The following is a 15,275-nucleotide window of genomic DNA, read 5'->3' as shown; positions in this document are numbered from 1 at the left end:
CATAAAAGGAGATATAAAGTGAAAATTGAAGCCTAGGACCCCTTGCAGATGCATCCCAAATTACATATTTTTGTGCTTGTCAGAATAGAAGATTCATCCGATCACCAAATGGGATTTGAATCCTATTTTTAAATATGGATCCGTTTTCCGGAAACCCATTATCCAGAAAGCTCAATTGTGGAACAGCCATCTCCCATAGACTCCATTTTATCCAAATAGATCTAAATGTTTAAAAATGATTTCCTTTTTTACCCTGCTAATAAAACTAAATTAATATATTATTAATCTTTATCGGAAGCAAAATCAGCCTATTGGGTTTGTTTAATGTTTACGTGATTTTCTAGTAGCCTTAACGGAGAAGGAACGGAGAAGGAAAGGTTAAACCTGAGTAAACCTCATCAGAAAGGTCCACCTAAATATACCAGTAAACCCTCATAGTAATGCTGCTCTGAGTCCTCTGTCAAAATAAACACATTTCTTTCCTTCTATTGTGTACTCATGGGCTTCTGTATCAGACTTCCTGCCTTCAGCTTACACCTCCTCGCCCCGGGTGTGAGCATGCTCAGTTTGCTCCTTCCCCCCCCCTCACTTTTCTGCTGTAATTTGAGCCCAGAGCTATGAGTGAGCAGGGAGAGACTCAGGCACACCAAGCTAATACTGCAGCTGCTATCCTAAACAAACCGCTTATAGAACTTTTTACTCAGGTATGGTAAAACATTCTACAGAATAAATATAGCATTCTAGCTTGCACTAATGTGGCTAATCTATTGGCAATAAAATGCCTCCGTAGCTTTCCTTCTCCTTTAAGGCATGAAGATCCAAATAACTGAAAGAGCCATTATCCAGAAAAACCCAGATCCCCTACCTGTACTATGATGTGAAATTAATATTGAGTCTAAAAGCTGAGACCACACAGATATTCTATTACTATTTCTATCCTGAGTCTTTTATAAAGGGAAAGTTCTCCTTTATGTTCACCTGATGAAGTGTCCCACTTTGCTTTTCCTGAACATACTGTTGGCAATTAATTAAAGAGCTTGGGAAGATCATAATGTGCTGATTGTGCCCCTATGCTCAGCCCTGCAAGTTCAGGCAGAAGAATGGGGTTAGCCAGGTATTGAAGGAGAGAACCTGAGCCTCCAGGTCATTTTAGGTTTTCAGTTCACGGGGTTCACTGCTCGAGCATTAGGGAACTTAATATGGAATTGGATAGGACTGGAAACAGATCTTAGGAAGGATGATATAGACGCTGCATATGGACATAGGAAAGATGCCGTTAAGACCATGTTATTAGAACTGGAGACTTATTATCCTTTCTGTTCATGAACTACTTTCTCACTGACTGCAGTCTTCTTACATGTGCTCCATCCAGGAGGGATACATTTGGGTTCTGTTGTCTTGGCAGTCTGCTGCTGAAATTGGAGTTGGGAATGTATCAGGCTCTCAAGGGTTTGCATCTTCCACATTCTTCCAAGAATTCCTCGGCAGGACACGTTACAAGGACCGTGTCTGATTGACAGCTATTCTAAATTCAATCTGATGCTTTACATTAGGGAACTGCAGTTAACAGCCTTTGGCTATAGGAATATGTGTAGTTCAGCAACATCCCCACATTCACATGAACCCCCTCCAGGTTAAAATGATACATCACAGTATTTAATTTACTCTTTGCAGTCTATAACTTGTCTTTTAAATGTTGTTTCCACAGATTCCTCGAGTGATTGCAGTGTGAGAAATTTGTGTCCACTGTTGTTTGCTCTGCAGTGCTGCTCCGAGGCCCCCAAGCCCGTCCCCATGCCCCTACCAAGCATCGGGCTTCCAACGCAATGTGTGTTTGTCAAACCATGGAAGTGGGGAAGTGCATCAAGAACACTGTGTGTGACAGGGGCCGGGGGGTCCTGCTGGAGCCATTTATCCATCAGGTGGGGGGGCACAGCAGTATGATGCGCTATGATGACCACACTGTGTGTAAACCCCTCATCTCCAGGGAGCAGCGTTTTTATGAGTCTCTGCCACCAGAAATGAAAGAATTCACTCCAGAATACAAATGTAGCAAATACATATTAAACTAAGTGCCTATGTCCACTTATATTTCTCATTTAGCCCCTTCAATATAAAATTATATATTATTCTTTTGTTTTTTATTCTATATACGGTATATTAATTGTTTAACATAAGATTTCCTTATTTGTTTTTCTTATTTATATTAAAGGAATCGTTCAGTATAAAAATAAAAACTGAATAAATAGCATGTCCAAAATAAAATAAAGTTAGTTAAGCAAAAACGTAATGTATAAAGCTGGAGTGACTGGAGGTGTAACATAATGGCCAAAACACTACTTCCTGCTTTGCAGCTCTGTTTCCACTGGCAATAACCAATCAGTGACTTGGGGGGGGGGGACATGGGTCATAACTGTTGCTTTTGAATCTGAGCTGAATGCTGAGGATCAATTACAAACTCACTGAACAGAAATGTCCCATGTGCCCCCCCTTATAGTCACTGACTAACTCAGAGAGCTGAAAAGCAGGAAGTAGTGTTCTGGCTATTATGTTAGACATCCAGTCACTCCAGCCTTTATACATTACATTTTTGGATAACTAACTATAGTAGACATTTTTTATTTTGTATTTTTTCCAGCTTTGTCACCTAGAATGCAACTAGATAAGGAGAGAGGAGATGGAATAAGAAAGCAGGACAGGAATACTTTAAGACCCATCTTACTACCATCCAGTTGTTCAAACAGTAGGCTGCACCCAGAGTCTTCAGTAGTCACCAAACCTGTTTAGGACCATTCTATGCTGCAGTTGGGCAGTTATCTTGCACTGTATTCACCCATTCAACAGTCATAAGTGACTTAATCTCTTTTATTCACTTTGAAGTAATCATACAGATAAGGGATATATTATTCAAAATTATCGGGACCTGGGGTTTTCCAGATAGATTGTTTCTCTGTAATTTGGATCTCCATAACTTCAGTCTACTTATAAAATCATTAGAACACAAAGTAAACCCAAACTGCATGAATAAAGTCAGAACTGATACAGATCACTTACCCAATTTATACTTTACAGTTTAGTGAAACCCCTACTCTACATATGAATATGAAACTGAGGGATTTATCTTGCTGTGATTAGTTACTAAGCATATATAATTGTTCATTCCATGACTTCTCTGTCAAAAATGCTTACTAACTAGTTTGAATGTTAACCTGGCCTTTATTCCTCTGCAGGTCTTTCATGTGGACACTGGGCACTACCTGTGTTTAAACAAATACTATGGGAGAGGACTGAGTGCAGAAGGTTTCCGGCAGGCCCTGTTCCAGTATCTTCACAATGGTGTTCGTCTGCGTTTTGATCTGTTTGAACCTATCCTGTACAAGCTGAGGCGCCTTAAATGTGTTCTGGAAAGCCAAGCCTCTTACCGCTTTTATTCTAGCTCCCTTCTCATTATTTATGATGGGCGAGACTATCCAGCAACCAATGTAGCCGATCCATTGGTCCAGGAACGCGCACCCAAAGTAGATGCACGCATGATTGACTTTGCCCACAGCACCTATAAGGGCTTCCGTGATGACCCCACAGTGCATGATGGGCCAGACAAAGGGTACGTTTTGGGCTTGCGCAGCCTTATCAATGTCTTGGAGCTTATTCGAGATGAAAGCCAATAATCTCTATATAGCAAACAAATGACCTGGTCCTGCTTAGCCATTTCATCTGATTGTGAGTCACACAAATATAAGGAGGTAACTGCACTCACTTCCTTGTATAAACCAAATGATGCCGATATCCATTTTATTCTGAGTGAACTTTTTTTTTCCTGATTATGAGCTTTTTTTGTCTGCTAAAAATGGCAATTGTTGCTCTACTGTTTGCTAAGGTATGCAAAGAACTGTTCCAGTGCAGGTGTTTGTCACATAAATGGAAAAGCGCACGTGAGATACGGTTTCCTGGCTTTTTGGCCAAGAATTGTATACAAATTCCTGCAAACCTGCTTTGCTATGAAGTAAAAAAATACAGCTGTTTTTACACAGAAAACGAATTTCTCAGGCCTTTGTGTTCTTACTGCCATGCTGGGGACTGGACAGTAGCCATTTCCCCAAGAAAACCGTCCTTTTGGCTGAGAACAAAGAAATGCAATGCAATGAAATATGGACCCTTTTAGAGACCTTCGGACTTGTGGCTTTCAACCACATCAGTGTACATATTTATATATTCCTATATATAGACACAAATATATAAGATTGAATCTATATAGAGCTATATTATCCACGCTTATCTGTGTGTGATGCCAGTCTTCTCTCTTCTGGAGGGTTGATTGGCTGATATTTTTTTTTTAATGTTAACACAAGTGTTTTTGTGACCTGGTTTACAAGACAATGAGTGTGAAGGTTGTTTCCCCAAACAGAACCACACCAAGCTGTTTCAAACCCGTTGCATACTGGTGTGCTTCTGATCAATCTCATTTAGCCACTATCATAGGTAGATAATGTTGGTTAGCACGGAGCTATCCCTGTAACAGGCCTGAAGGATGCTCCTACTAACTCTAAATGATATCAGCTGCTAAATAGAATTACAATAGAGCACTTCTACACTAGCAAAATTTGGAGGCACAGAATACAATACCTTTTGGTGCTATAAAAAAAAAAAGAAGCTATATCCATTAGACTTAGAGACGTTTCTGATGATCAGATTATAATAAATAAAAAGCTGTGTCTGTCCCTAGAACACAGTAATTCCCTGCAAATGTTTTCTTTGTCATAATAGTAGCAAGTGCTTCTTGTATCACTTCCCAATGATTATAATGGCAAGAAGTTTCTTGGGTGTTGCTGTGTTTTTGACCCCCTCATCCTGTAAAAGTATTAGAGCTCAAAATACTGTCGCATCACCAAATGAGATTTTACCTCACTGAAAGTGGCATGTGCCAGGAAAATGTATTGACTGTCGGATATCTCGGAGCATTAGGAACACGTCACACCTCAAGATCTGACTTGCTAAAAGGGCACCTATCACAGCCAAATTCAAACACGTATTACAATCTGACCAGTACAACCTAAACACGTTTAGTTAAACTGCATATATAGTTTTTTAAAAAAAAACTGCAGGTTTTAAAAAAATCCCTTACTTTGTCAAATGGGTTCTTTCACTGAGGGAGGCCATACTGAGACTATAACATGCAAATTTCAGGAGCATGCTCAGATTGTAGCACTGCCTTGAGTATTGCACCCAGAATGCCTTGTTTTGGTAAACTCCTCCACTAGAAGTATCATGAGATTTCCCTATCTTTTCCCCTGCTGGTGATGTTATTATGCAAATGAAGGGCACACACTAACTTCCAGCAGGTGGCAGCACTACTGAACGGCAGCTAACACACAGGTTTGGCTGATTTGAAAGGGTTGCTAAGGAACCAAGGAATTTCAACTGAGCATGTGCGAGATTTCAGAGCTACAGTTGGCTGGGAATATATAGGTAGGAGGAGCCAGTGAAATCCAAGATGCCTGCCTCAGCTAGATCTGCAGTGGAGATGGGGGAGATCTTGCAGAAGGAATAGTGAGCTGATCATTTACATTATACAAATAATTCTGTTTTAAAAATCGGATTTCCTGAACTTTCACAGTGTCTTTACTTAGTAAATGATTTTAATTATGATTGGTGCCCTTTAAAGGAGAAGGAAAGGCATTAATTGGGAGTACCAATTGTTACGTGTTAGGCACCCCCAAGTGATTGTATATACTTAACTCACACCCCAGGCAGGAGGAAACTGCACCGGTCCGGGGGTTCTTCCATCGAGCACCACGGCTTACTACTTCGAATTTCCCGGGGCAGATGCATGCGCAGTAGAAGAAATAGCCGACTTTTTGTCTAAAGTTCAGCTTTTTCTGCTGCTGCGCACAAGGAAAGGAGGGGCAGGAGGACAATCGCTCCGGCCCCGGGTGTGAGGTGAGTATATACAATAACTTGGGGGTGCCACTGTGCCCTTTGCTGTCCAGCAAAAGCCTAAATTATTGAAGTGGGAAGCATTTTTCTATGTAGTTCATTTGCTCCTGTTATTGGCACTACTTTCTGAGACTTACAAGACTAAATGCCTAATAAAGCTCATCCTAGAACTACAGAACACCAGAGGGGTCATGTATGACTGCAGGGGGTGCAAGAGTGCTCGGTATAGTAGGTGCAGTTGGCAAAGTATAAAAATGACCAATTGCAGACTTTTGGACACTGCATGGGGCATTATAAACAAGCCTTTGACTTCAGTGGTGTTCTCAAGGAAACTTCCACTAGTCAAAATAGCCTAAATCTCAACCACTCGTGAAACAGAAAAGGCTGGTCAGACTCCTGCCTGCATGCGATTGCCACTAGAAATCATAGCACACACAATCTATTGTTCATGCCAGTCATAATATCTTACCCTTTATTTAGCATGACATAATAATGTTCCAATAGGATTAAATATTATTTAATGTCGTAACTGCCGATCTGAAATGACCAACCATCTTTGGAGCTGTAAAGAATTGCTCTTATGGTACCTTGTCTGTCTGTCTCAGGAAAGAAATAGTTGTTCGTATCTGCCACCGTGTGCTACAATTTTTTTTCCAGAAATGTCACTAGTGAAAGCAAAGGAGGTAAAGAGACTTGCACATTTGTTTGGTAGAAACCTGCAATATTTGGGGCTGAATACAGTGTAATGAGGCCAAGCTAACAATGGTATTGGGTAGTGGAATCTTTTAGCAGTGACAAGGTTAACTGAATTTAAATGTTGTTCAATGTAAGACTTTGGGGTGTAACCCCTATACTGTATGTAATAAACGGTACTAAGTTTGCCCAAGGGCAGTAACCCATAGCAACCAATAAGATGCTTGCTTTTAAACATCTAACCAGTAAATTCTACCTGCTGATTGGTTGCTATGGGTTACTGCTCCTGGGCAAATGCCTTTTATTACATAACAACCTAAGTGTTCTAAATATCAGAAGTGCTCCCCTAACCTGAACACTTCCATATATGTATGAGTGTGCTTTTATTTTAATTGTAAAGTTATGTTTCTTAGTCAACCAAAGTATTCGGTGGGACTCATGTTGCACATCTGTTTTATTATACCACTGTGGCAGAGAATAACATTGTGATGGGAAGCCTCTGCAAATATGGCAGCGTATGATGCTCCAGTCGCTGCTACATCATCGCCATGATTTTAGAAACATGCAGCCGCTATGCCTACATGCTAAAAAGGGATCAGCTGTTAAAATTGTCTGTAGCATGTGCCTGCCCTGAATACAGGACAGCCTGAAAGTAGGTCATTTTGACTCCGATGTTATTATTTGACGTTTCTTCCTAAGAGCAGTATAGATACTTGATAGTTCGATTCCGGTTCTCGCTCTCTGCCTTATTGCCCCTTTAAAGAAATACCGTATATACTAGAATTTTTCAGCCCGAGTTTATTATAGCCGAGTTTTTCAGCCCCCAAAAAAACTCTACCTCAGCTTATACTCGGGTCAAGCGCAAAAACAGTCGCCGCCACCTAAGAATAGTCGCCGGCGTCCAAGAATAGTCTACAAGAATATTCGCCGGCGTCCAAGAATGGTCGCAGGCATCCAAAAACGAGACGCCGGCACCTCCAATGGGAGCAGAAACCCTCAATTTTTTGATTGAAACTTACCAGAAGCTGCTGCATTTCTCACCCTCGGCTTATACTCGAGTCAATAAGCTTTTCCAGTTTTTGGAGGTAAAATTAGGTACCTCAGCTTATACTCGGGACAGCTTATACTAGAGTATATACGGTAGTCTGTATTTTAAAACTAAATTTTCAGTTGATTTTTTTTTTTTCTGTCTGTTTATGATGTTTTAAAGGGGTTGTTCACCTTTGATTTTACTTTTAGTATGATGTAGAGCAGGGGTCCCCAACCTTTTTTTACCCATAAGCCACATTCAAATGTAAAAGAGTTGGGGAGCAACACAAGGCTGAAAGTCCATTGGAGTACCAAATAAGGTCTATGATTGGCTATTTGGTAGCCCCTTTGTGGACTGGCAGCCTGCAAAAGCCTCAACTTGGCACTATACTTTCAAGCTTGGAATTCAAAAATAAGCACCTGCTTTTAGGACCCCGAGAGCAACAATCAAGGGGTTGGAGAGCAATATGTTGCTCATGAGCTACTGGTTGGGGATCACTGATGTAAAGTTCGTTTTTATTTGTGGTTTTTGTTATTTCGCTTTTTATTCGGCAGCTCTCCAGTTTGCTGTTTTATTGCCCGAGCAACCATGCATATATTTAATTAAGAGACTGGAATATAACTAGGAGAGGGTCTGAAGAGGAAGATGAGTCATTAAAAGTAGCAATAAATATGAAGCCTTACAGAGCATTTGTTTTTTAGGCAGGGTCAGTGAACCCCATTTGAAGCCAGAAAGAGTCAGAAGGAAAAGTGAAAATAATCAAAAAAAAAAAAAACTATAAAAATAAATAAATAAACCATGAAGACCAATAAAAAAGTTGCTTAGTATTAGCCATTCTATAACATACTAAAAGTGATCTTAAAGATGAACACCCCTTTAACATGCTTATCTGGCAAAAAGAACATTGCCTAAGTGCAAGGTCACACTGTGAGATTCGCACGACGACTAATCGCCTCTTCTTTTGGGCGACTAATCTCCCCGAACTGCTTACCCGTGTCTAGACTTAAAAATGCCTGTGGCATGGCACACGCGGCACTTCGTTTTCCGAATTAGCCTCGTGAGGCAACTTGGGAAAACGAAGTGCCGCAAGTGCCATGACGCAGGCGTTTTTTCATTGTAGCAGGCGGAAGACGGGGAAGCAGTTCGGGGAGATAAGTCTCCCCAAAGAGGCGATTAGTCACCGGGCGACTAAATCTACCCGAATCTCACTGTGTGACCTTACCCTAAGGGGCAGATTCACTAAGCTCGAGTGAAGGATTCGAATGAAAAATACTTCGAATTTCGAAGTATTTTTTTGGTACTTCGACCATCGAATTGGTTAAATTCGTTCGAATTCGAACGAAATCGAACGAATCGAAGTAAAAATCGTTCGACTATTCGACCATTCGATAGTCGAAGTACTTTCCCTTTAAAAAAAACTTCAACCCCCTACTTCGGCAGGCAAAACCTACCGAAGTCAATGTTAGCCTATGGGGAAGGTCCCCATAGGTTTGCTAACCTTTTTTTGATCGAAGGATTTTCCTTCGATCGTTGGATTAAAATCCTTCGAATCGTTCGAAGGATTAGCGCTAAATCCTTCGACTTCGATATTCGAAGTCGAAGGATTTCAATTCGAGGGTCGAATTTCGAAGTATTTTTAACTTCGAAATTCGACCCTTAATGAATCTGCCCCTAAGTGTTGTAGCTTATCTCTGAATTCTGTATGTTCCTGCCCCTTCTAGTACCTAACCCTGTGCCTTTCTGTTTAATAGTCTGAATCTTCTAGATACAGAAATGGCTAGAAAAAGCAGATGAAATATGGAAGACACTGCTGAAGTGAGCACTGTGCTGCAGATATATCTTGCACTGACAGGATTTATATCTATCTATCTATCACAAGTATATTTCCCACTATACTGCTGCTGAACTGAGTGTGTTTATGGAATTTGTTAATGTTGCTGTTGTTTTTTGTTTTTTAATTAAACATATTCATGAATTTGTATCTCTGCACGTGTAGTTATTGCAGGAGAAATAACAAGCACGGAGTACGGATTTGTTCATATTGGTAATGTTGATTGAATTGCATTGTTAGTGTTTTTTCTGTTAGGGGCAGATTTAGCAAGGGTCAAATAGTCCATTTGAGTTTAAAAATTCACACATTCGAATTTGAATCCCCCTATTCGAGTGTAAAGTTATTGTGAGATTTATTACACCTCGACCATGGAAACGGCCCTAATTGGAATATTCGCCACCTAAAACCTGCTAAGTTCATGTACAAGTCAATGGCGGAGGTCCGCTGAGCCAATTGGAGATGTTAATAGCCGTCCTGACATTTGAGGGGTTTTTTTTTTTTGGGAGAAAAATTAGATTCCTTCGAATCCTATACAATTTGAATTTTTGAGTTGGAACCATACGATCGAATAGCCATTCCAATTTTTCTTAAATGACCTCCCAGTCGAATTGTGAGTATATTAAAAGTTTTACTCTAACATTAATTCGAAATTCAACCTTTGATAAATGGGCCACCCCGTGTCTGCAGTAGTTCCAGTAGAGAACCATGCTTCCAACTCTAACCTGTTAACACCTTAATCTGCAAAATATTGTAGGACCTGAAACCACTTCTCCCCACTCTTACACTACTGCTACAAGAGAATATGCTTCCACGACTGGAAATCTTCAGAGGTCTTCCCCAGTCTGACCCAATCCCACAGTGGTCACCCAAAGCAACCATGCATTGATTTTAATAAAAGACTGGAATATAGGAAAGGGCCCGAATAGTAAAGGGAGTAATAAAAAGTAGCAATAAACATTTGTAGCCTTATAGAGCATTTGTTTTTAGATGGAGTCGGTCACCCAATTTGAAAGCTGGAAATAGAAGAAATTGGCAAATACAAAAAAAAATAAAGACCAATTGAAAAGTTGCTTAGAATGTCATTCTATAACATACTTAAAGGTGAACCACCCCTTTAATATCAGAATTGTGCCCATCCATCTGCACATTAGGCTTGTGCCCAGGTCTGGACTGGGAGTCAAAATAGGAGTGAGAGGAGGAGATTTGCAGAAAGTGATAGATCAAAGGGAAGTATATTGGATCTTTACATTGAAAACACCCTCCCACAGGGGTTAAATAGCGATTGGGAGGTCTCATGTTTTCATTAAATTAAATTAAACATACTTGGATAAAAATACTCCCCAATTTGGATTCCGACTATTTTATAAATTTTGTTCAACTTTCCCATAAACACATAGCGAAATTATAGCCTGATAGCAAACCTAAAGTGTAATATGTTAATTTTAAAGGGTATATTGTTTTAATTGCATTCACTATATAAGGCAGAGAGCTAGGACTAGACTCCACCTCTGATGAAGTGCCAAAGAGAGGCACGCAACGCGTCAGGTGACTAGACACGTCATGGTTTAGCTAAACAGTTCCAGGAGAATGCCTGTTTGTGTTTTTAAAGATGCTTGGAAATAAAGATGTTTTTTTATCTTAATACTACCCGTGGTTATTACGGCTCCTGTCTATCTACTATTTTGGACGTTGTCAGTGTGCCAGGAGCGGAGTCCGGCTGACAGAGGGCCACCACGAGGGTAGACGCGGACCAGTCGCATGTGAGTAATTTGTATGCGTATGGGAGTCAAAATAGGCCCTGGCATTTCAAGTACAGAGGTCCAAACAGTCCCCCACCAGCCTAATAAATAGTGACGGTCTATGGCATCTTACATCAGAACCCACAGATTGCCAGTGCGGGCCTGCTTGTGTCTATCTTGCCAACCCCTTGTTTCAGCCATAACTACTCTGGATAGTACATGCACAGCACTGTATTGGATACACATGGAATAACAGGATTATCCTGGTGGCAAAATAAAAAATGCAAGCGAACAAAAGCAGTGAATGCCTTGATAGTGAGCATAGAGATGGAGCCCTGTTTAAGACGTTGAGTCCAAAAGGAAGATATTTTCTATACACTACACTACACTATCCTGTCCATAGAATCGGCCCAACAGGAGGTACTGGCCAATAAAAGAACAGGCACTCTAGAGTTTACATAAAAGGCTAGAGCGAAAACAAGCACTGGGCCTCCATTGGATCACATTACAGTTATGGGACCTATTTTCCAGAATGTTTGGGACCTTGGGTTTCCCAGATAATGGATCTTTCTGTAATTTGGATATTCATCCCTTAAGTCTACTAGAAAATTGTTAAATCCAATAGGCTGGTTCTGACCCCAATAAGGGGTAAGTAGATCTTAGTTTGGACCAAGTACAAGGTACTGTTTTATTATTACATAAAAAAAAAAAACATTTTTAGAACCCTGGATTAATTGGATAAAATGGAGTCTATGGGAGACTGCCTTTACATAATACAGAGCTTTCTGGATAACTGTTTCCGGATAACAGATCCCAAACCTTCACCACAATTAGATGAAGAAGAATCAGCAGGAACAATGGAGGAGTTTACTTCCACAATTAGACCGGCAGGTAACCAAAACCCGCAGGGATTGAACAAATTTCAACTCAAACCTGCCCAACAGGTGGTCAACCCGTGGTTCATTATAGGATTCAGGTGACCCCTGTGGCCAATTTCGAAAGCATACATCATTTGTTTTATTATGCCTCTGGCGCAGTAAGTTCATGTTTAGTATACCAAATACAGCATTTCTAGCCTTTTTATTTTAGACTTTACTTCCCCTTTAAGTGGGCTGGTGGGGGCTATTTGGGCCTCTCTGTGCTAGGAATGCCAGTCCAGTCCTGGAACTGCAGGAAGAATCCGATTTAGAGGGGACCTTTGGTTGCACAGTGGTTCAACAGATTTACTTGGTATTGACCTTTCCTATTGCACTATTTCTGTCTACTTTTCCAAATCACAATCCAGAATAGCAAATCATGCTAAAGATGAGCCCTATGGGAAGAAAGCCCCTTATACAGGCCATGATTGTGCTGCCAATAGCAGCGCCTGGGTCACATTGCTACAGCACGCCTCTTAATAAAATCAATACATGGTTCCAGCTTTCAAATGGGGGTCACTGACTCCATCTAAAACGAATGCTCTGTAAGGCTGCAGATGTTTTGTTATTGCTACTTTTTATTACTCCTTTTACTATTTGATCCCTTTCCTATACATATTAGTCTCTTATTAAAAGCAATACATGGTTGCTAGGGTAATTTGGACGCTAGTAACCAGATTGCTTAAAATAGCAATCTGGATATCTGTGGAATAAAAGATAAATAACAAAACAACACAAATAATACAAAATGAAAACCAATGGCAAATAGTCTCAAAATATCTACTCCATTATCTACTCCTAATAGAAGGATTCCCTTAACGTATTCTTATTTTAGGTAACAAGGAAACATAACATTCTTATTTTAGGTAACAAGAAAATAATAATTAAAGGGGTTGTTAACATTCGAGTTGACTTTGGGAGGAACTCCACGGACAATTTCGGCACGTCAAGTCGGATGCAACAGAAATAAGGTAAGAGATGGAAATGTCGGATGAAGTCGCATCGATCATCTGACGCAACATCAGATGCAGACGCAGCGACACCATCCAACATTCCTGTTGCTTACCTTATTTCCGTTGCATCCGACTTGACGCCTGGCGCGTCGGATTGTGCCGAAATCGTCCACGGAGTTCCTCCCTTTCTGTATGATGTGGAGAGATAGTCTGAGACAATTTTGCAATTGGTTTTCATTTTTTAGTATTTGTGGTTTTTGAGTCATTTAGATTATTATTCAGCAGCTCTCCAGCAATCTCATTGCTAGAGTCCAAATTACCCTAGCAACCATGCACTGATTTGATTAAGGGACTGGACTATGAACAGGAGAGGCCTGAATAGGAATAGGAGGAATAAAAAGTAGCAATAACAGGACATTTCTAAATTTACAAAGCACTTGTTTTTTCAGATGAGGTCAGTGACCCCTACTGAAAGTCAGGTGGCAAATAATAAAAGAAAATATTTAATGAAGACCAATTGCAAAGTTGCTTAGAACTGCCATTCTTCCACATACTTAAAGTAGCAGAAGTCATCCTTTGTATCTTGCTTCCCTGCTCTGACTGTTCTGCAACATTGTTTGGAAGTCAGAAGTGGCCAGGCAGAGGAGACAGGGGAACTCTAAAGGTGGCCATACACGGAGATCGTGGGACCGCATCAACGAAAAGATGCGGCCACGATCCGACGGGATTTTTAGTCTCATCCGATCGAGATCTTTCGGCCAGATCTCGATCAGGGAAGCTCGTCGGGGGGGGCCCCATACACGGGCCAATAAGCCAGCTTTTATCGGCCAATGTATGGCCACCTTAAAGGGATACTGTCATGTGAAAAAAATATTTTTCAAAATGAATCAGTTAATAGTGCTGCTCCAGCAGAATTCTGCACTGAAATCCATTTCTCAAAAGAGCAAACAGATTTTTTTATATTCAATTTTGAAATCTGACATGGGGCTAGACATATTGTCAATTTCCCAGCTGCCCCTGGTCATGTGACTTGTGCCTGCACTTTAGGAGAGAAATGCTTTCTGGCAGGCTGCTGTTTTTCCTACTCAATGTAACTGAATGTGTCTCAGTGAGACATGGGTTTTTACTATTGAGTGTTGTTCTTAGATCTACCAGGCAGCTGTTATCTTGTGTTAGGGAGCTGCTATCTGGTTACCTTCCCATTGTTCTTTTGTTTGGCTGCTGGAGGAGAAAAGGGAGGGGGGTGATATCACTCCAACTTGCAGTACAGCAGTAAAGAGTGATTGAAGTTTATCAGAGCACAAGTCACATGACTTGGGGCAGCTGGGAAATTGACAATATGTCTAGCCCCATGTCAGATTTCAAAATTGAATATAAAAAAAATCTGTTTGCTCTTTTGAGAAATGGATTTCAGTGCAGAATTCTGCTGGAGCAGCACTATTAACTGATTCATTTTGAAAAAAATTTTTTTTCACATGACAGTATCCCTTTAAAGAGGACCCGTCACCAAAAAAAAATATTCAAAATCCTATTTTATCACATTAGTCAAGCAAAATGAACTTTAATTACACTATATAAATTATTTGAATCTTGTTATCTTCAGTCTGGGAATTCATAATTATAACAAGCAGGTAGGAGCCATTTTGTGGACACTGTTATTAAGACAAGCCTTGTATCATCTCAGAATCGTGTTTGTGCACCAGAATGGGGGACCTGATGTCCATCCCCATGTCCTGGCTACTGATTTAAATGGTAAAGAGAACGGAGGAATATGTGGAGAGCAGTGATAGTAATTGTTTGCCTCGCCTCTATGCCCGTGGCATAGAGGAGGGGCAGACAATATTTGATTGACAGCTGAGATTTTTAAATGAGCTTACAACAGCTATGAATGCTTTAATAAAAAATAGAAATTGGATTTCATGTTTAATTTGAAAAGGAATTTTATTATACAGATTTTTGTGGCTGGGTGACAGGTCCACTTTAAGGGGCATATTTAGCAAGGATCGAATTTCGAAGTAAAAAAAACTTCTAATTTCGACCATAGAATTTGAGTACTTCGATAGTCAAAGTGTATTTTTTCCAGCAGTATTCGATCGAAGTATGATTGAAGTAAAATCATATGATCAAACAATTTAACCCTTTTTTTAAAAAAAACTTTGACTTCTCAAAACTTGCCCA

General features: G+C 40.3%; 1 protein-coding gene across 4 annotated transcripts in view; it reads left to right on the top strand.

Annotated features, from left to right (window-relative positions):
- Window positions 1-5,069, top strand: part of ip6k1.S (inositol hexaphosphate kinase 1 S homeolog) — a 31,392-nt gene extending 26,323 nt beyond the window's left edge. For 3 of the 4 annotated variants that reach the window (XM_041561680.1, XM_018261300.2, XM_018261299.2), the window contains 2 exons: window positions 1,709-1,922; window positions 3,231-5,069. In XM_041561680.1, coding sequence (XP_041417614.1) covers window positions 1,827-1,922; window positions 3,231-3,668 — 534 coding nt within the window. In that variant the 5' untranslated portion in view covers window positions 1,709-1,826 and the 3' untranslated portion in view covers window positions 3,669-5,069. Of the gene's footprint in view, window positions 1-1,708; window positions 2,050-3,230 lie in introns of all 4 variants that reach the window. The other variant, XR_005961012.1, reaches the window with a different exon arrangement.
- Window positions 5,070-15,275: the final 10,206 nt, after the last annotated feature.

Source organism: Xenopus laevis, chromosome 4S (genome assembly GCF_017654675.1).
Source record: "Xenopus laevis strain J_2021 chromosome 4S, Xenopus_laevis_v10.1, whole genome shotgun sequence".
NCBI classification, from domain to species: domain Eukaryota; kingdom Metazoa; phylum Chordata; class Amphibia; order Anura; family Pipidae; genus Xenopus; species Xenopus laevis.
Note: the sequence above shows the minus strand (reverse complement) of the source record. Positions and strands in the feature narration are given on the sequence as shown.